Source organism: Mandrillus leucophaeus, unplaced genomic scaffold (assembly GCF_000951045.1).
Source record: "Mandrillus leucophaeus isolate KB7577 unplaced genomic scaffold, Mleu.le_1.0 Scaffold533, whole genome shotgun sequence".
Lineage (NCBI taxonomy): Eukaryota > Metazoa > Chordata > Mammalia > Primates > Cercopithecidae > Mandrillus > Mandrillus leucophaeus.
Window position 1 is genome coordinate 39,619 of NW_012105731.1, and position 20,913 is coordinate 60,531.

The following is a 20,913-nucleotide window of genomic DNA, read 5'->3' on the forward strand; positions in this document are numbered from 1 at the left end:
TCCCCAAGAGAAGGTCCTCCCCAAGAGAAGCTCTTCCCCAAGAGAAGCTCCTCCCCAAAAGAACATCCTCCCCTCCCACCCCCACCCATCCTGACTGCCTCTGGACTTACCCAGACCACCTCAGAGGGCTGCAGCCAGAGAGTCAATCGGCCTGGAATGTGGAGACTGAGGAGCTGACCTCTGGAATAGATGCCATGCTGTCCTCAGACTTTTTCTGACCTGAAGCTTGGAGGTCCACAGGGACACCTCATAGGCTGCCACATCCCACCCAAGGGATCGCTTAGCATGTGTTATGGAGAACATCCTTCTCTGTCACTGGGCCCCCAGCCCATTATGTTGTGCATTGACTTTGATGTGCTTACATCATCTGTCTTAGTTCTTGAAAAGGGATAGGCTTGCTCGGTTTGAGTCTGTTTCTCTACAGTGCCTGACAGTTATTTTTTATTTCAGTGCCACATTTCCTGAATTTGAAGATAACTTTGCTGTCAAGGCCACAGAGGTGGCACTGAGGTGTCACTTCCGATGCTGAGAATGTCAGCTCCTCTGGAACCAAGCCCAGGTGCAGGCAGGTGGGGTAGTGAGAGCTCACAGTCTCTTGTTTTCTACACCCTCGGAAACTTTCAACAGATAGCCCAGCTCATCTCTGATGACTGATCTCACCAAGTGCCTCTGTCGTCCTCTGAGGAGAAGTATCAGATGTGACAGTTGTCTTGATCTCCAGATGGCAGGCAGTCTTGTCGCTCCAGAGCCGTGGGTGGACGTGTATGGAGAGTGGAAACCCGCAGCGTCTGTAGACGTCTGTCGGATGGCAGGCGTGTGTGAACGCCTGAAAGCACGTGAGGAGGGGAGCAGGGCTTGGAGGCTGGGCAGGAGCAAAGCTTCAGGCAGCATGGCAGAGCCAGGGACTGCTGGGGAACAGCAGTGGCAGCAGACAGCTCTCTGGCCCCACACATGCCGTTACAAATGGCTACAGAGGCAGGCCTGGCTGCTTGCGCCAAAAGGAAAGAATGGGCAACCTGAATGGTACAAGTGACTGAAGCATGAATAGACAGCCCCCATGCAACCTCTCTCTAGGATACCAATTGAAATGAGCAACATCATGGTCTTTTTTTTTTTTTTAAACCAGAGATGAGGAATCTATCTTAGCTAAGCAAGGATGCCATACACGTTTCACAAACTAAAAAAAAAATCTGTTGAATCTATGACAGATGGGATCTGATAAAAAGGCAGATGCTAAAGACTAAATCACACATAGGGACCCTTTCCGAGAGCTCACTGTGTTTCCTCAAGATATCTGCAAAGGAGGCTCTGAAAGAAGTCCACCTGAACCTTTCATTTGGTGGAGGAAGGATGTGTCACTGGGTGACGGAACTAATGTGCTTAGAACTTCATTCCTGCCATGAGCCAACACCTGACAGAAATTGCTTTACATGGTGATGATAGTTGGGGTCAAGTTCAAAATAAGTTCACTTGGATTGCTGCCTTGCTTTAAAATGGTTCTCAAATTCTCGGAACTGCTATCTGCATGTGTTTTTAATTCTCAATATTTAATATCTGAGAATCTGACATTTCTTCAGCCTCATTTTTGAGGTGTAATATGAAATTTAAATTAAAAGCTATTTTAAAAAGCACATGTGATACCATTCTCGGGCCATCCTGATTCACGTTTTTAAAGGAGAGTGGAAGAAGTTGCTAAGTCTTCCTTCCTCCTTCCCCCTTTTTAAAATTGTCTGAATTTATTACCAACATTGACCTGCAGCTATCATTCTGACTAACATCCCTCTTGGATGTGGGCTCCATCGTCAGGCTATGAGAGAGTGTTTAAACACAGCAGCCTTGCCAGGGAGGATCTGCCCAAACAGCACTCAGAGACCCCTCCAGGGCACGCGTGACCAGCAACTGTGCAAAAGCAGTCACGTCACAGGGTTTCTCATCAGCATTATTAGTCTTTTATTATGACATAAGCCTATAAGAGAATTAAAAGGCACTGAGAGTAGTACCGTATTTATCTATGTTTGAACGTATCTCAGCCCAGCTCCAGAGTACTAAGTAACTTACGAGAGCTCAACCAGTGCATGTTACACAACTTACTGATGAGAACAGAAGGGCTAAAGATAACATTTACAAGCTCTGAGAAGATATTCAGCACTTAGTTAAGTACCCGTTCGATGGGAAAAATTCCAAGACATATACTCAAACTCTGGATTCAATAGAGGAAGATGGCTTTTGTGTCTTCACACACAAGTAGAAGAAACACCAACATGGTTCTTCCCTTCCATCACTGACGGGAATGGCAACCCCAGATCCAGCTGGGACTTACCTTGCACTATGAGGTGAACCCGGGATGTTTTGGGATGATTGTCTGTCTGCACAGAGCAGGTGTACGGACCTTCGTCATACACATCCACGTTTTGGATCATGATGCTGTACTGGGTTGGTGTATTGACCAGGATGATCACACGAGGGTCTATGGACCACTTGTCATTCCCAGCGTAGAGGATGGTGCTGCGGTTTAACCAGGCCACCCGGGTTACCCGGTCATCTATGGTGCACCTGCAGTGAGGCCGGGAATGGTGGAGGGAGGAAGAAGGGAAAGAGAGTGGAGAGATTATATAACGTGGTAGATATGATGTTGCATTCTGAGGAGTAATTGAAACAACATAACACAGTACTAAAAGGAAACAATTACTGATGAAACTTCCTAAATATAAACTAAGAGTGACCAAAATCATCTTGAAGAACTGACAGTACAAAATCACTTCTATTTGATTTCGAGACATATTATGTGAATATCTTTGCCATCCATTCGCTTTCCCTGTTATTTTTTTCCCATAGGCTTATATGAAAATTAGTTTATGTTTCTTGAGCACATTTACCACCTTGAGGAAGAAGTGGCCCAGGGGCACATGGGAGAGAGAGTGGATCAGCATTTCAAATAGGTCATAGATAATCCACAAAGCAAATACTTAACTTGTAGTTAATCAGAAATTGAACATATTTAACTCCAGACCTCCCTGGTGTTGATAATCTCCTTATACCCCTAAGCAGCCCAAAGCCTGCAAACCACAATTTATAACATGGGTTGGTAAAATTCACCTTAGAAAGCCAACACTTTTTGAGGAAGTCAAAACTGCATCTTAGGACATCAGGAGAGGAAAGAAGAAAATTATCAGCAGAGTCCCTGTTCCTCAGACACTCTGTCCCATTGGGAAACAGAACAGGGCTATTATCAAAGCAGGGAGCTGTGCTCCACCTCCCACCTACTCTCCTTAACAATTTGAGGCTATGAACACAAACGAGACCCATGTGTCGGTGTGGATGACCTGCGGGCTGTCAGGCCTGACACAAGACTGAACGTGCTGGACATCTGTGCATGTGCCCAGGAACTGAGGACGTGGGAATGGAAGCATGAGGAAACAGAATGCTTTCTAAATGTGGGTGCACACCCATCACTCCATGCTACACATAGGAAGGCACAATGACAACCAGCCTTGCCAATGTCCTGGCAGAGAGAGGAGGGACGTGAGTCCAACACCTGCAGGTGAGGAGAACACGGGGAATAGGCATGGCCTTCCCTCACTGGATCTGACCTAACACTTGGGTGGCAGCAGTGATCCTTCAGGCAGGTCTCAGGAGACAGAAGGACCCCAGAGACACTGGCCGCAGTAGAGAGGTCAGGATCTGGTCAAGTGGCCAGTCTCACCTGGCCTGAGTGGCTCAGGGTCTCCAAGCACCAGAACCACAGCCCTCTACAACGGGGAAAACACCGGATCTATGGCGGTCCTCTCCTTGGTTGGTAGGAAGAATAAAAGTAATACCAGCTTCCAGTAACCCAGGCCTTTTTATGAACTGGCCCATCTGCCCTTCAGCTGCTGAGAAGTTGGGTAGGGAGGGTATTAGGCACTCTCACAATATCGTAGGAAGAGATTTTTCTTTTCTAAATAAGCATGTGAACAATACAAAATGAATAATCCATGTAAATAACACCAAGATGATACAGGCCCAGCTAACCATTCACTCCTCACCAATGCCCAGCACCCACTGGTGATTTGGTAGCAACTTGTTATATCTCGGTCTACATCTTACTCCTTATACACATGCATGAACTTGTATGAAGCTTGTGTTGATTTGTTTTCACCTGAAATAGAATCATACTCTAATATTCCAATGAAACTATTTTTTTTTATTTGACCACAGGCATCCCTTGCACACCAGCAGTTACAGACCTCAATCTGCAAGCTTTCTAGGTAAGCGAGTTTCCAGGGCCCAACTGCATCCACCAGTAGGACCTAATAATTTAGGTACCATTGAATGATTCTTTCCCATCATTATAGAAATGTCATTGGTATAAAGAAAAATTGAAGTCATGTTATCTCCTCCACATCATGAGGCATCTCACTTCTTTTCCTGTTGTTTTCTTGCTTCCATAGCATTTTTCTATTTCCCTTATGATACCCTAATGGATCTTAAACCCTAATGGATCCTTCCTGCTCCCCACTTTCAAAGGCTTTTCTTAGGGAAAAAAATATGCTAAATGTATTCATTCTCAACTGCAAATGACTGATAAGGGCAAACCTTTCCTAAGGATAGGTGAATTTTCATAAAGGAGGAATCCCTGTTTGAAGAGTTCCTCCCAGAGAAAGTTCGAATAGTAGAATTCCAAAAATGCCTGGAAGTAGATGCTAAATTGAGACAGAGTGAAGGGCGTGATGTTCCAGTCCCTTCTAGTTGTGTGGTCTTTGAGGCACCACACAACCCAAGTGACTAAGTGAAAACAAATATTCTTGCTTTAATTTTGCTCAGTTATGTAACCCCTTGCACATTTTTAAGTTGCCATAAAAACTCGTGTAAGCTACAATGGAAAAGGATGAATTTTTTGGTCTTTAGAAAATATTCACATTTAAAATATTTTTTTAAGTCACAAAATTCCTGTGTGTGCATGTGTATTTGTTTAGTAGAATTTAAATATCATAGTGATTAATACTCATGATTATCTGCTTTCAAAATTCAGGAACTCTTTTTCTAAAAGTCATAACATGTGCATTGTTTCTTTTTAAACTGGAACTTGTTTTCCCATTATGTATCTTCTGCAGAAGAATGTATTTCATGCTTGAAGGTCTTTTATTGATCACCTACCATATTTATTTGCAACCAAAAATATATAGAGATTGAAATTTGAATTTCTTTTATGTCTTATGACCATAAAACTTTAAGCAATAATATATTTCTAAATGAATGGTCATTACAAATATAAAATTGATAGAACATAAATATATAGCATATTTCATTAAGTAATAATTAAACATGAAAAAGTAAACTTACTAGAAATACAGCTTTTAAATAGATGGATAAGCCCCTTTTTTAAATGCCATAGATAAATATCACTCACTGCTAGAATGAGATGGAGTTCAGGATCAATTCTATTCCCACTTTTGCTTTTAGAGAAACCTTGCTCACGTAAGAACATGGAAATGAAAATTGTGCATAGCAATGCCACTCAATTATTTGAATGCTTTCCAAGATATATGCCAAAAATCACATAGTAATATAGCTTCAAAGATAATTTTAATGATCTCGCAGCTGACAAATCAATTAATTCCTCTTTCAATTTCTTTTAACGCAATGAATTGGAAAATACCTGACTTGCAAAGGGGTTTATAACCCAGTATTAAATTCATTCAATTTCTCAGTATCTGGAAAGCATATGATACCATTTTACCAGGCCTTGTCAAATGACTATAAAAAGATGTTATTATTTTACTGGAAGTGCCTTGTTTAACCCAATACACTCAGAAATGTTGGGAAAATACAAATACTGTTTATTTTGATATGCTAAATCACAGTGCCCTCTGTTAGAACATGTCTCATCTCCGAGTTCTAATTCAAAATGGAGAATGCACTAGCTTGGCCATGAATCTATTCCTGATGCAATCAGGTATCATTGCCTTTAGTGCTCTGTTTTGCTTCTGTGGGAGTCTCCTTCGAGACTGGTACCCCGCTCCATGATAGTTGGGTGATGGAGGTGACAAAGAAAACGAAAGAAGGTTGTCTCCTGGATGATGTGTGAAGTGGGAGCTGTCAGAAGGGAGATGCAGAATTACATTGCAACCTCAGGCACTTACTCAAGCAGATCAACTTTAGGTAATTTGAGATCTTTGAAGTGCATTTCCTGAATCTTATCATTGTCCTTGTACAGGACCAACCACTACAGATTGAGGGTGCATAGAACCAGTGCAAATGGCCACAGGCTTGAGTAAGGGCGGACTTTGAAACAGGTCAATCCAAAACTGCTCTCTGGGCCAGGCCAGAGCACACTCTCAGTGCCCTGGTCACACAGCCCTTGGAAAGCCTGTGTTTTCCTTGGTTAATCCTGCGTCAGGTGAGCGGCCATGATCCGGTGTACTTGCTCTTGGACCTGGGCCTCCTTATGGGCATGGAGTGCAAACAGGAAAGAGTAACTGAGGAAAAGCCATCTCTCTAAATGGACAAAGATGGTTCCCAAGTTTGTATGGTTCTCAGAACCTAACGACAGAGAAACTGAGTGAAACGATGAAGTCAGTTGAGGAAAGTTATTTTCCTCATGATGTTGCTGTGCTTCAAAAGAAAATGTAGTTTCATGGCTTTGTGCTTTCTTCCATCACCTTAGGACTCTTCCATGGTCCCCTGAACAGCAGGAAAGAGAACGCAGGGAAGGACTTAAAAAGCTGGCTTGAGTGCTCTTCTAAACTCAGGCTCCTTCCCTGCTGTCTGTGGCCATGTCCTGGACCCTCATTAACAAGAAGCACAGAGGGGAACACTTTTGATGTTAAATAAGGGGAGCCAAGAGGCACGTTGAGGAAGGTTAATGACAACTTTCTGATCTCTTGGAAATTATTTCAGATATTCTAAATTCTTACATTCCAAGCTAACCCTACCTACTGATCCTTGATAAAACAGAACTCATTACAACTACATCACAAGTAACCTCTAATAGTGTATATTGCTTGTACAGAACCAGGCATAGTCGTAAGAACTTTCAATATATCAAATCATTCTATCCTCATAACTACCCTTTGAGATGTGTTCTGTTAATATTATATCCACATTTTACAGATGAGGAACCTGAGGCACAGACAGGAAAAAAGGAAACCTATCTGGAAGACACTCGTACACATTCTTAACCTCTAGCCATGTGTGAGGAAAGAAGGTGTAAATGAGAGTCTGGAAGAGCAAAGAAACGCCTGACAGACACCAGAAGGCAGAGATCTTTCTCAATATGTGCCATGGGGTTCAGATCCAGCGTTGTTTTGTTTCGTTTCCAGAGGAAGAGGTGCAGTTAGGGAAATCCATGCCTTACAGCGGTGGTTTTCAACCTTGACTGTGCATCAAAAACAGATCGCTGAAGCCAGCCCTCAAAGAGCCTTTGGTTCATGGGCCTGGAGGGAACAAGAATGTGCATTTTCAACAGGCTCCCAGTGGATGTTGATACTGCGGTTCCGGGGACTCCTCTTGGAGAATCACTCACTGCCTTAAAGAAACCAGGCAAGTGATGGGCTGGAATTTTAATCAAAATAATCACGGAAAAGTAAAATCGGTCGGCTTTAACTTTTTTGTGTTCTTTACTTTTGTTTTTATATTTTGTCTTTGAAAATGCAAAAAAATAAAAAATGAAAAATAAAAGTGCCACGATTCATTCAACAGATATTGAATGAGTGCCTAAGGTGCACGAGGTAACTTCCTAGGAGCTGAGAACACAGTAGGAACAGGCCAACAATGTTCCTGCCCCATGACACTATACCTAGTGAGAGACAGAGGAAACATGTCTGTCTAGATATGTTTGTTTCAGAATGACACCTGGAGAGAAATAAAACAAGGTAAGGAATGGAGAGTGTATCATGGGAACTGTGAACATATTTGGAACAGAATTCTCAGGAAATGCCCTTCCATGGCCTACGTGCCAGATGTTGAATGGCTGAATGTTTATAACTCTAACCTTGGGTGCCATAAGATGCATGTCCGAAAATTATGTCTATCTTTAAAATGAAATTCTCCTCTCACATACACGCACAGATAGCTGCAGGAACATTTAAGTGATCTGGGTGGTTGGAGAGCAAATCTTTTGAACCAGCTTCAGCAATGGTGTCCTCATATATTGATGACTTTGTACGTGTTCGAAGAATTGATAATTGATATTTTGAAAAACTGAGAGTTAACTAGAAAATGCCTTTACAGTTCCTCCTTTGTTACGGTGATAATACCTAAAACAGGGTGCATACCCTTGTGTTTTAATTAGTAGACAAAGGCAAATGTAGTTAAATCTGTAATTCAGACTCATCATCCTAAACCTCCATTCTCTTTGTAATACACGGATAATACCGAAGATCCTAGACTCTTCATAGAGCTTACATCTCTGAATTTAATTATTTATATTCTCATGTGTTAAACTATGTCACATGGATAGTAACCATACTCAGTATCACCAGCACCTCCCAGCCTCTACCCAGCAGCTAGTAGGTCATCGATACATATTTATAATGATAAAAGGTGTACGACAATGTTTCTCAAATGGGCATCAAAAGAACCCACATAAGGAGACATATATGTGGGGACATACATGTGTCCTGCTGCAGGATATCTGAATCTATATCTTTATCTGTATCTACCCACACATAGACACACACAGAGTCCATGGGCTCTTTATGTATATTTTTCAATTTAGTGTTTCCTTTTCTATTATAATTGGGAGATGTATAATATAAACCTATGCTAAATGTGGTATGACAACAATTAAATGTAAACGTTCAGGTTTGCATCTGTGTTCACCACACTGGCATATTGAGAAGTCCTTGCACTGTCTCAGGCTAATAACAAAAATACAGAGGTGACTGGCTTTGTCAGTGATGCCTTCCTACCAGCAAAAGCTGAATGATGCGGGCTCAACTGTAGTAATGAAGGTTCCCAAGCACTGAAATGAGCCACTGTGGAAGGAGAACTTCATTATCACAGGATGCGGGTGGAACTCAGAAGGGAAGGCCTTACAGCAGTCAGTGCCACATCCACACTGCAACTTGGGATTTAATTTTATTTATTTACTTATTTATTTATTTATTTATTTTTTATTTTATTTTTATTTTTTGAGACGGAGTCTCGCTCTGTCGCCCAGGCTGGAGTGCAGTGGCACGATCTCGGCTCACTGCAAGCTCCACCTTCTGGTTCACGCCATTCTCCTGCCTCAGCCTCCAGAGTAGCTGGGACTACAGGTGCCCGCCACCGCGCCCGGCTAATTTTTCATATTTTTAGTAGAGACGGAGTTTCACTGTGTTAGCCAGGATGGCCTCGATCTCCTGACCTTATGATCTGCCCACCTCAGCCTCCCAAAGTGGATTTAATTTTAATAAAACATCACCTGTTCCATTAAGTTAGTGTTCCAAGTTTAAATTTTAGTGGCTATATATTTGCATAAGTTATAATTTCAGAAGTTACAGTCATATAAGAGTGTAAGCTTAAGGCATTTATACCTTGTTTTATGATTGCACATATATAAAGATTTTTTAATAGTTACCACTGGAAATCGATGAAAATCTTGTCTCTCTTCCCATCCTTGACCCCTGCTTTTAAAGTGGTCTTCTATAGAGTACTCAATTGAAGAAATGCTGGGTGGAATTTTAAAGCCGAAATGCATTTCTCTGAATTTACTTTTTAAATACATTCCCCCATATTATCTTGTAACTTTTTGGTTTTCCTTTTTCATAAATTGAGAGTTAATTGAATTTTTGCTAAGAAAAACCTTACTGTGTATCAAAATATATTAATAATGCCAGTCCAAAAACTGGGAGGAAGACCTTGCTTTAATAAACTCATAAACCAATGATAAATAATTTTTTTAAAGGAAAAAGAACAGGCAGGCCAAAATGAAACATATTTAGATCAACTCCCAAGGTATTCTAAATTGCAAAAGCTGTTTTCCCAGAAGGCTTTAACTACTCAGTTATTTCCTGAGTTACAAATAGAGCCAACTTCAGAACATCAACAAGGACCCTAAATTATGTAGGGGAAAACTTTATGATTCAGATAGTCGGAAATGCAACGAGAGTAATAACTCTGCTAGAGCTAATATTTGCTGATAAGGTATTGGCTGAGAATGTATCTGAAAGCCTCTGCAGAAAAAATGGTGAGGGGTAAGAGCTACTTACAGAGAGTACAGCGCAAAAATATTTCAGTAGTGTAAGGGGTTGACTTTGAAGTCTGGCATAATATGACATCTGCAGCTCGCTAGAAAATGGGAAGACAGGCCCACACTAACGGCAGCTGGAGGGGAGATGTCACGTTAATACATAGGAAGGGCGCACGCCCACGTGTGTGTGCATGTGTATGTGTGCGTGGAGGGGGAGGGGAGGTTATGCAGAGAAAAGACAGTAATGCCTTCAACATGAGGGCCTGCAACATGAAGACACAGAGTCGTGGAAACACAACCAAGGGAGGTTGAGGGCTTTCCTGAAAACAGCATCGCCGGAGGCAGAAAATCAACCGCTGGATGATAATGTGCTGCAATTTCAGCCATGTCTGATGACAGATGAGTCCACCAAAAATTGCTCATTGTTTCCTGACGCAAGCAAGAGGAACCTCTGGTCCCCACAAGCACAGTGAGGACTCTACCTGAATGCAGAGAGCAATTTCCCATACCATGCAAGTGAGGCAACTGTGCTGACGGCGGCTCAGAACAGAGTATCTGATGCAGGGAAGGAAAATGAAAGGCATGATTTGTATGGAAAGATGGCTCCACAAAGAGGCAGAAATTGCTTACAACTACAAAAGAGGGGTTAAACTGCTTGGCTGTGGGAGGAGAGAGGAGGAGAATTCCTATCTTGGTAACAGAAGTAGAGCGTAGGGTAGTGAAACGTAATTACAAAAAGTAAGGGTGGGCAGAAAGGCCAGAGAAAGCTCTCTGAACAAAATAATGAATGATTGAGATGGTTTCTTCCCAGGCTTCAAGTCACTCTATAAATTCACAGGGTATGTTGAGATCACATTATTAGTTTCCCAAGAAGAGGTAGGCAAGGTTGAAATAAGAATAACAACAAAAAACATCTAAAAAGACAATACCTGCTTTCAAGGTCCTTATGAGCTCAGACAAATGATAGGACACAAGAGTGTTACAAAGGCACCCTATTACATTCATGGATACAATAAAAAGTATATATCTGTCCATTTGTTTAACAGATATTTAGTAATCACCTGCTAAGGACCAGACACTGTGTCAGACCTTATAAATAGAACATTTAGGAGAGACACCCCATCTCTACCCTTGTGAAGCTGGCAGCTTTGAGGTAGCAATATGCAATAAATAAAGTCACAGAACACTGATACACGAGTACAAGCTGAATTAGGATGGTGTCTTAGTCCATTCCATTACCATAAGGCTGGTAATTTATAAAGAAAAGAGGTCTATGTGGCTCACAGTTCTGCAGACTGTAGAGGAAGCGTGGTGCCGCCATCTGCTTCTGGTGAGGGTCTCAGGAAGCTTCCAATCATAGCAGAAGGGAAAGGAGAACTGGCATCACATGACAAGAGAGGGAGCAAGAAAGATGGGGAGGAGATGCCAGGCTCTTTTAAATGACCAGCTCTCCTGTGAACTAACAGAGCCAGAAATCATTCCTCACTCATTACTGCTGGTAGGGCACCATACCATTCATGAGGAATCCACCCCCATGACCTGAACACCTCCCACCAAGCCCCACTCCAATCTTGGGTTCACATTTCTAGATGAGGTTTGGAGAGAACACACGTCTACACCATATCAGATGGCCATGTAGTGGGGTGGCGCAGGCAAGCCCTTACTCACACATGCAGTCAAGAGGCAAGGCCACTCTGCAGAAGTAACATAATGGTTAGATTAACAGACAAATATCTAAAGCTGATAACTCAGAAGAAAAACTGGGTACAAGTGTTGGGTACAGATAGCATCTTAGATAGAAGGCGGGGCAGACACGTGGGGTCTGGGATTGAGGTTGACTCAGGCAAGGAATGGAGTGGAAGCCAGAGTAGTCCAGGCAAGATAAACGAGGACAATCGGAGGTGGACATCTCTATGGTAAAAAGTCTGCATAGGTTTAAGTGGAGGCATGTGTTTCATGAGAATAGGCTGGACTTCTTTTGGAGAATAGATTGTAGCAGGGCCAGAGGCAGAAAGAATAGTGAAGGGACTATTGCCTCCCTATAGATGTGAGAGTACAGTCACATGTTGAGAGGGTCTGCAGCTTAAGGAAGAGCTTGAGGGAGCTAGAGTGAAGGAAGGAGTCGTCAGAGAATCAGGCGTGAGATGTTGATGAAATGTTTGCAGCTAACACTTTAACGAACTTTGACGGCAAAGTGGAGTGGGGCAAAGACACAGAGGTAGAGGGAATTAGGTTCTTCAAAGGGTTTTTGTTTTGCTTTTTTCTTGTTGCTTATTTGTTTTAAGGGTAGGAACACTTGGGAACTAATTAATTCATTTTGCAAATATTTACTGAATACCTATTGGGTGCTGGGATGTTTCAATCTTTTGTTAGTCCGCATATCACCTGTGCATCTTAATTCACTAAATCTCAGTGGGACTCTAGTCTGCATTTCCAACAAGCCCACGTGCTGAGGACTTAATGCACTTTGAGTAGCCTGATTTTAGGCAGTAGAAACAAAACTGCATGAGACAAGGACCAGGCCTTCTTACACTGCAGTATGTAAGTATATACTAATGAGAATGATCTTATCAATGGGAGCAAGTGCTACTGCAGGAGAAAGGGGATAACTGTCAGAGAAAAGTTACAGGGAAAGTGAGAAAACATCAGATATAAAGCACATGAAGGAAAGATCCTCCATCTGCTCTATCATAAGAGGAGAAAAAATAAGAGAAACCTGGGTAGCTCTGTGGATTCAGCTATGGGAAAGGCAGGAGGCAATCGAGTGATGGTTTCTCTTTTCTCCAAAGTAGAAGACCAAGTTATCAGTTGAAGGTAAGTGGGAGAACAGAAGAAAGGGGATGAAGGATGCAAAAAAGTGAAATAACTATTGCAGAAAATGACACCAAAATTACTAGGGAACTATAGTGGGATTTATAGGCTGTGTTGAGGTCCCATTTGTAGTTGGTGGTCAAGAATTTGTAGTGACAATATTCTGCTAGCTTTGAGGGTATTCTCCAGCAAATGCCCAGGTTCAGGAATAGAGAATGTAGATGATGGGTTCATCCCGTGTTGGAGCACGCTGGGTGAGCAACAGGAAGGAAGCCAAGGATTACAGGAATTAAAAAATATTGAATAAGAAGAGTGAAGATAGGAGGGGCTGATGGATACAGAGAATGTGGTAGGCTCAATGCATTAGAAGTCTTAATAAAGTCCTCGAGCAAATCAGCTGCAATGAAAGAAATTGTACATGATGAAAAGTTGAAATAAGTGTTTAACGAGCAATAGTCACCCTTGTTAATGATGGGGGGTGTGAACTAACTTAGAGGCCAGTTGGGTCTTCTAAGTTCATAGTGACAATATCAAGAATGATGATGAGAGTTGAGAGTTCCTTATGAGCCTTTGTGAAATGTATAAACGAGCATTGTAGAGATAACTTTATATAATGTGCTGTTCAGGAGAAGGCCTGTCATCGGACAGATGTGGGCTCTGCCACTTACTAACAGAGGGCACTGAGACAAGCATTTTGTTTAACCTCTCAGAATCTTCATTTGTGCATCTGTGAAGTGGGATGTACGTTATTTTCCTCATGGCATTACACAACGCTCTCATGAGGACTGAAGAAAGTGATGTGTGTTGAGAATAGGAATTATACCAGGTAAATAGTGCCTGCTCTATTACTACGACTCTATTGCCTCATCTGGACAAATATAATTCAAGCTCTATGATCTGAGAGTCCATGTGAGTTTAACCAAGTGATCCTGAATCTGTTCACATGTCCTTTTCCAAGGAGTTCTGATACCTTCTCCTTCTGTATTTTCAAATCTATAAAAATGGACGTTGATGTGGTGTTAATCAGAAATAACACGAAATTTACATTTTTAGCATTACTAGCTAATCCGTCTAGGGCCATTCCAGTCTACCTATAGATTCTTGCACTTCTAGTAACATTTTCTGTTTTCTCAAACATTTCTTACTCTCCAGAAATGTTGTATACTCAACCTGTGTAGAATTCTGCAGTGGGATTTCATTTCCCTCTGCGGTTTATTTTCTCAGCTATAGCCACTGAGACAACTTTAACTTTTTATTTTGATGAGGCCTTTTTCACAGTGTGTTGACACAGTGGTTGATGGGCTGGTTTCTAGATTGATGTCCTGTGGTTGGTGAAATGCTGTATTTCTAAAAATATATAATTGGGAGATCAATCAACACAATTGTGCACACCTGAAACAGAATTCAGTTGGTCCACAGGCCCCAACAGCTTAGGCACCAGTGTCCTTGTCGTGGGCAGCTTCAGTGTATAAACAGGACACCACTCACTCTAGAAGAACCATTCGCAAGCAGATTGAGGTACTCCTGAAGTCAGATGCAAACCGTGTCAATACTGAAGGAGATGAGGGAAATGGAGTGATTGGAATCAGATCACAGGTGAATGGGTTTAAGGAGCTTTAGAGAAACACATCCAATTCCCTAAGGAGACATTCACTGCACAGATACTGCCAGGCATCATGGAAAGGGGAAAATTATTCTAAGAGTCTTACTCCCAACCCAAGGTGACACCATTAGCTAGCGAAGCAGTTTTTTAGAGTCAGGAATGGGGTTGCACCTTAGGATAGACGAGTAAGCACAGATTTTAGCAATTGGTGTCTCCACAGAAAAATGCACTGAGCAGTCTGCTAGGGTATTGTCATCTCTTCTTTTAGAGTCACAGTCTGGCTTTGGGACACCTTTATGTTCACCTTCTTCCATCATGACTAACTTAAATTGTGTTAGTCTACAGTACAAGGCAAAGCCATTCCAGAAGCAATGAGCTTTTGGGTATAGAAGAAAAGTGTCTTTTAAGGCAAGAAAGATGAAAAGTCTCTTCTTTCCCACTATCCAGCCCCATTTTCCTTCTTTCCCAATATCCAACCCCTCTGGTCATCACCCATGGTTTGGAATTCCATGGAAAGTTGTAAAAGGCAATGAAGGCAGAGCACTCACACCTGCCTGCTTGTTACATATAGCCTTTCAGGGAGCTGCCCACTGACTAGTCAGGGATGCCTGAAGAAGTCACCCAGAACAATTCTTGTTATTTATTTGTCATCTGGCTCTGACTCTGCCCTCCCGTCCTCCACATCCTGAACAGCTTTAAAATTCAGCCTCCCAATTTGTTCATTATACTTGGCAAAGAAGTGAGCAAGATGAAATTAAAATGTTTCCCAAGCACACACCATTTTAATTCCATTCAATAGATTATCCTGACATATTTACTCACGACCATGTCTGTCTCAGTATCATCCATGGAAAAGTATAAATTAAAATTTTAAATTAAAAGCAGAGAGTCTGGGGAGCTTGATATCTTTTTGAAGAATGGCGCAAGTCAGCCACAGGCTCCCGCACAAGTATCGTGGGAGCAAAGACTTCGGCACTGCAGAAATTACAGCCCACAGATTTCCCTACAAATACCTTCCTACATATAATGTACGGGATCACAGAATCCCAAAGACGGGCAAAAGCTCAAAGGCCATTCTTCTTTCTCCAGAATTGTGCATAAACAAACCTCCTCCCTTTTTGGTTCAAATGAAACTCACCCAGAACTGCTAAAGGACTGATTTATTTATGAAACCAAAAAATATACTGAGAATTGATTTGCTTTTATTCTGTCCATAAAATTTCTGTGTAGCATATGGGGTAAGATAATAAATATTTTAATAAGAAGTATATGAGTTCCAGTCACAGGTCTGTAATTTACTAAATTACTGATCCTCTGTGAGTATCAGTTTTCTCATTTGGAAATAATATTTGTAAAAAAAAAAAACAAAACACATACACACACACAAATGAACAACTACTATAGATTGTAGTGAATATGCAAAGAAACTATTCTTTTTAGCACTGTTGCCACAGTTCTAGAGCATAGTCAATAGTCAATAAATGTTTGCTATTATATTTACATAATTACTTACAACTGAAGAGTAATGATACCCCCCACATTATAATGATTTTAACATTTCCTAGTGTTCATCTCTCCATCTACACATACAGCAGTTACAGAGTTTGGAAAATTAAGTAAGACATCCATCTCTTCCAATCACAACCCATAGACGGTGCTGCCTCAAGTTTAGAAAACAGAAATTGCGTGTGTTCAGGTGACTGTGGGCTTAATGGCCAACTAGTAGGCCGGTAACTTTGCTTGATTCATCCTGTGCCATCCTGCAGATTACACATCTGAACAAAACCTTATTTGAGTTTTTAAAAATAAAACTCTCATGAAACAGACAGATGGGCAGAGACAGATGGCGGAGGAGGGATGGGAGGTGAAGTCTTCACCGTTCCTACAGCATTGCTCCTGTAGAATGTCAACTCTGCCTGTTTAAAAATATATGCTATATATTTTTAATAAGCCAATCATCTTTTCCAGAATAGTGGCTTATTTTATATAGATTATGCGAACTGTCTCTCTTAAAAAATAAAATAGAAGGCAGGCAAAACTCGTTCCTTGGACCACGAAAAGCCCAGAGAGATATTCCCTGGAGGCAATAAAGCCACAGGGTTAACTTTTGCAAATGTTTCCAGTTCAGGTCCCAAGAGTTGCTGCTTTTAATTTGTGTCACCTAGAATTCCGCACCACCAGATTGCTAATAAGGGAGGAAGAGGGTATTCTTAGCTGCTGGGACTCTCTGAATTGCTCTGAGGCAACCAAAAGAACAGGAAGTCTGACCCGAAGGTAACCTGAATTTCTCCAGCCTTCTCCATTTTACTCATGTGTATGAAACAGTACTCAACATGTGGGCAAAACACTAAGAAAGACTGAGCTTGTGGGGCTCTCTATAGAAGAGGATCCTTCCATAGAAACTTGTAACTGAGAGGGTTTAAGAAGCTCTGGCATGAAAACCCAAATTTTCATTATAAGTAGGGAAAGTTGAGTTTCCTTATCATGGATTTTAAATAAATAAGTTGAGAAAGAAAGATAGAAGAGGGGAGAGAAAAGGAAGAAAAAAAGAGAAAAAAGGAAAAAGAGAAGAAATAAATCTTTAGAAATGCATATGTAGAAAATGCATAATTTACTCTGTACTTTACAGCCAATATACCACCTTAATTGGTTCTACTCAGGTGACTACTGAATGATTATGCAGTTCCTCAGCACACTGACTGCAGATTCCTGGTATTCTGTAATGATTCTTTCGTAACACTTCCCTACTTGGCACTCAAGAGATCTGCTGTCTGTGCTCTTATAACTTGGCCTCACATTGCCCTTGCCATCAGTCCACCCTGGGTGTCTCATTCTCCTTTTCCTGCTCACACCTCGACTAGCACAAGTCCTACTTAGGCCACAGATACAAAGAGAAGGGTCCCCTTTTACTTAAATTAACTGTGGGAAAGCAACGCACAGCCTGGTTAAGCCCTCGGGGATTCCAGCAGAGTGGAGAATTACTCTTGACTCAGTTCATTATAATGAATAATAAAGAAATACTTACATGTGCTTTTTAGTAAATTATTCATCTTGTGCACCGAAGAATCAGGGCAGTAATACGTAAGGGAGACAACTGGTGAATTTGGGGTCCTAAAGTACTCAATCTAAAGCATTCTCAAAGACCAACTCCTACCTTCATTACGCACTGAAGTAGTTGCAGATCTTGGAAAGAAGATTTAAATCAAACACTTCCATCTCCCTCCTTGCTCTCTGTGTGTGGCTCCCTGTAAAGCTGATGCTATTTATAACATATTTGTTATTTTAGTGTAGCTCCAAGTCACTTGAAGCAACCTGAAAATCTCAGCAGGGCCGCCACTTTGCTGTCTGCAGCCATCATCAGGAGATAATTAAGAGAGTGAGAATTGTTTCCAAAACAATAAAGCTCTTCCAGGACCCTCATCATCCCCAGATTCGCTCAGCCCCAACCCCTCTCTATTAACAGGAGATCCATTGATTCCTGCAGGAGACAACATATTTAGCTTGATTCTTCACTGCTTCCTATTTGATTTCATTGTATTGTCATTTGTTCATGCTAAGGGGCCAACATATTGAGATGTTTTGAAAACCATCACTGATTGTTGTAATATCACCTTCATTCCAGGGTAAATGAATATGAGGAATGAAATATTTTGGGGCTTCAGATTTTGCTCCTCTAAGAAATGAGAGACTTTGCTCTTCTTAGGCCTTCACTTTTCAAGCTTAAAAAAAAGAAATCCTGACACCATTTGCCCTGTTGATACTTCTAAGTCATCAATGCATATCACCAATAAGGTTAATGATATGCACCTTATTTGGTACAGTTTGCACAAGATACTTGCCCTAAATGAGGTCTGGCACCATTCTCTGATGAGTGGTATCGTCTTTCCTGACACAGCACAGTTAATGTCCACCCATGACTTGGTCTTGTCCTTAGAACAGATGGGCGAAGATCAGAGCTGACGTTCATGAGCAAAACCAAACCAAATATAAAATGCATGATGATGATGATGATCATGATGATCCTGATGGTCGTGCAAACAGAGAAAAATAGATCAAAGAGAGATGGAGGTGGGTGGGCCATCAGGACATCAGACATGAGGAAAATGTCTCTATGACTGTCCTCAAAACCCAAGGGAGAAACAAAGTGAGAGGACTATTTTCAGGAGTGAGAATCAAGAAACTAAGCAAGTGTTTTTGATGCTGTCACTGATGACCAAGAGGCAATACTGAGCTCATCAACTGCACCCAGGTTGATTAGCTGTATTTATGCTCTGATAGGGTTGGGGCAGGGTTGGGAGGTGGAAAAAAGCCCTATTTTGAGAGGCGTCAGTGGCTCCTCAGAGTTTTAGGGGGAAAGCACTTTCTGTTTTGGTCATTGAGTATTGGAAACTACACTTCTGACAGGAAGAAACACGTATCTGTAACCACTTAGAACTCCACAGGGAGAATTTTTCCACCCATTTTCTCATCTTATGATGACTTGTCAAAACAGCAATCATAAATTTTCCCAGAAGCAGAATTGGGGCCAAAAACTGAATAGCAACTAGACAGCATGAATCCAAAGGGTAGTGGTCTCTGCCATTCCGTGAAGCTCCACTCTATCCCATCCCTTCCTTGCCTTTTCTCTCCTAACCCACTATTAGCAATTTACCCTGAGGCCTTCCTACATCTGTGCTATCCTGGTTCTACCTTTTTCCAATTGACCAGTATAATGAAAATGTATATTGAAAGCATATAGGCAGTGTAAGTTTGAAGAGGGTCTTCAAAGTGTCTAGATAGAGCAGACAAGCTCTGACAAAGCTCATAAACCGGACCAGGAGGATTTTCCTTGAAGGCAGCTAATTAAGAACAAAGCAAACATACACTAACATTCTCCTCTAGGCACTGCGTTCACCTCAGAAGAAATTTTACTATAAATCCAGAAAAGAAAACTTAGCATCACAGCAAAGAAGAGTAGTTGAAGCAGAGAGAACTCGAGAGGCTTGCAGTTTTGCTGTGGGTGGAAGGGGCATCTAGGGAAAGGAAATTCAAAGCCTCTGAAACAGGAAGCATTTAAATCTGCAGGAAGCTAAGCCAAGCTCAACAGATGGCAGGAGAGGAAGCCTGGCCTCACCATGGAAGGCTGAACTTTTTGGCAGGGTGAACAGCCTCAGTGAATAATCAGATTTATTTTGTGTTGTATTTTTTAAGTGGAAAGTTTGACTTGATCTCTTGACAAAAGAAAATGTCACCCAAAGTCTACGTGTACACTCCAAGAGACCCAAGGTGGGGTGGCACTTGTCTTATAAAATTAAATTAATTCAAAGGCAACTTTTGGTGACTTTGAGGCGTGATAATGGCTGCTTTTTAATTAAAGTTTATTAAATTCTTAAGATCATAATACTTCTGAGTACAATTTTTCACATTATATAAGTGATTCAGGAAGCTTATGAAAAGGAGTGTATTAAACCAATACAGAGATGGTTGGGTAGGGTATTTGAAAGACCTTCTCATTGCTGAGTTGCAATCGCCCTCTCTAAGGCACATCCACTGGTTCTAGTTCTTCTCTGTAGCAGAAATAAATCCAGTGCTGCTTCTTCATGGCAGTCCTTCGTGAAGATGAAGAAAACTATATTATCCACTCTAAGTTATGTCATTTTGTGAATAAGCTTTTCCACTTACCATTTTTAAATCAGCTACTATTCATATGTTCCTTGTTCACATGAGTAAATTTCCCTGTGTCATTAAACAGAATATTCTACACAAAGAGAGGCCATCTAGACAGGTGAGTCACGTTAGGAAGCAACTAGAAGGTGTAATTCAGTGGTTCGGATTTTGCCATGCCTAGAAGTATGACAGCCCATATATAGGTATATATGTGTGTGTGTATATATGTGTGTGTATATAAATATATTTTTTACTCCAACTTTCATTGTGAATTTAGATAAAAACAAACTTATCTGCGTATATAAAAGATTTCACTTTTATTTACAAAAATCTTGGAGACACAACCCCTCGCACACAATGACACAATGTATAGCTCTTAATTACACCCTCACCTCCCCTTTCTTATCCAGGAACACAAACATTTCTATTCAAAATTGTATTTAAGGTTGTAATATGAGTAATTAGGTAAGAAATGGATATAAAAGGCATCCAGTTTGGAAAGAAACAATGAAAAATACGTCTCTGCAAATGAAATATCTTATATATAGAAAATCATAAGCAATCCACCAAAATAAAAAAAAAACCCAAGTAGAATGAATAAATAAATTCAGCAAAGTTGCAGAACACAAGATCAATATATAAAAATTAAGTGTGTTTCTATACATTAGCAATGAAAAATCTGAAAACGAAATTAAGAAAT

The 20,913-nt window shown here is 41.1% G+C and overlaps 1 protein-coding gene across 1 annotated transcript in view; it reads right to left on the minus strand.

The window, feature by feature from the left end:
• Nucleotides 1-20,913, minus strand: part of OPCML (opioid binding protein/cell adhesion molecule-like) — a 930,171-nt gene that overhangs the window by 2,473 nt on the left and 906,785 nt on the right. The window contains exons 3-4 of the mRNA XM_011997211.1: nt 2,321-2,553; nt 661-798 (exon numbers count right to left, since the gene is read on the minus strand). Coding sequence (XP_011852601.1) covers nt 661-798; nt 2,321-2,553 — 371 coding nt within the window. The remainder of the gene's footprint in view (nt 1-660; nt 799-2,320; nt 2,554-20,913) is intronic.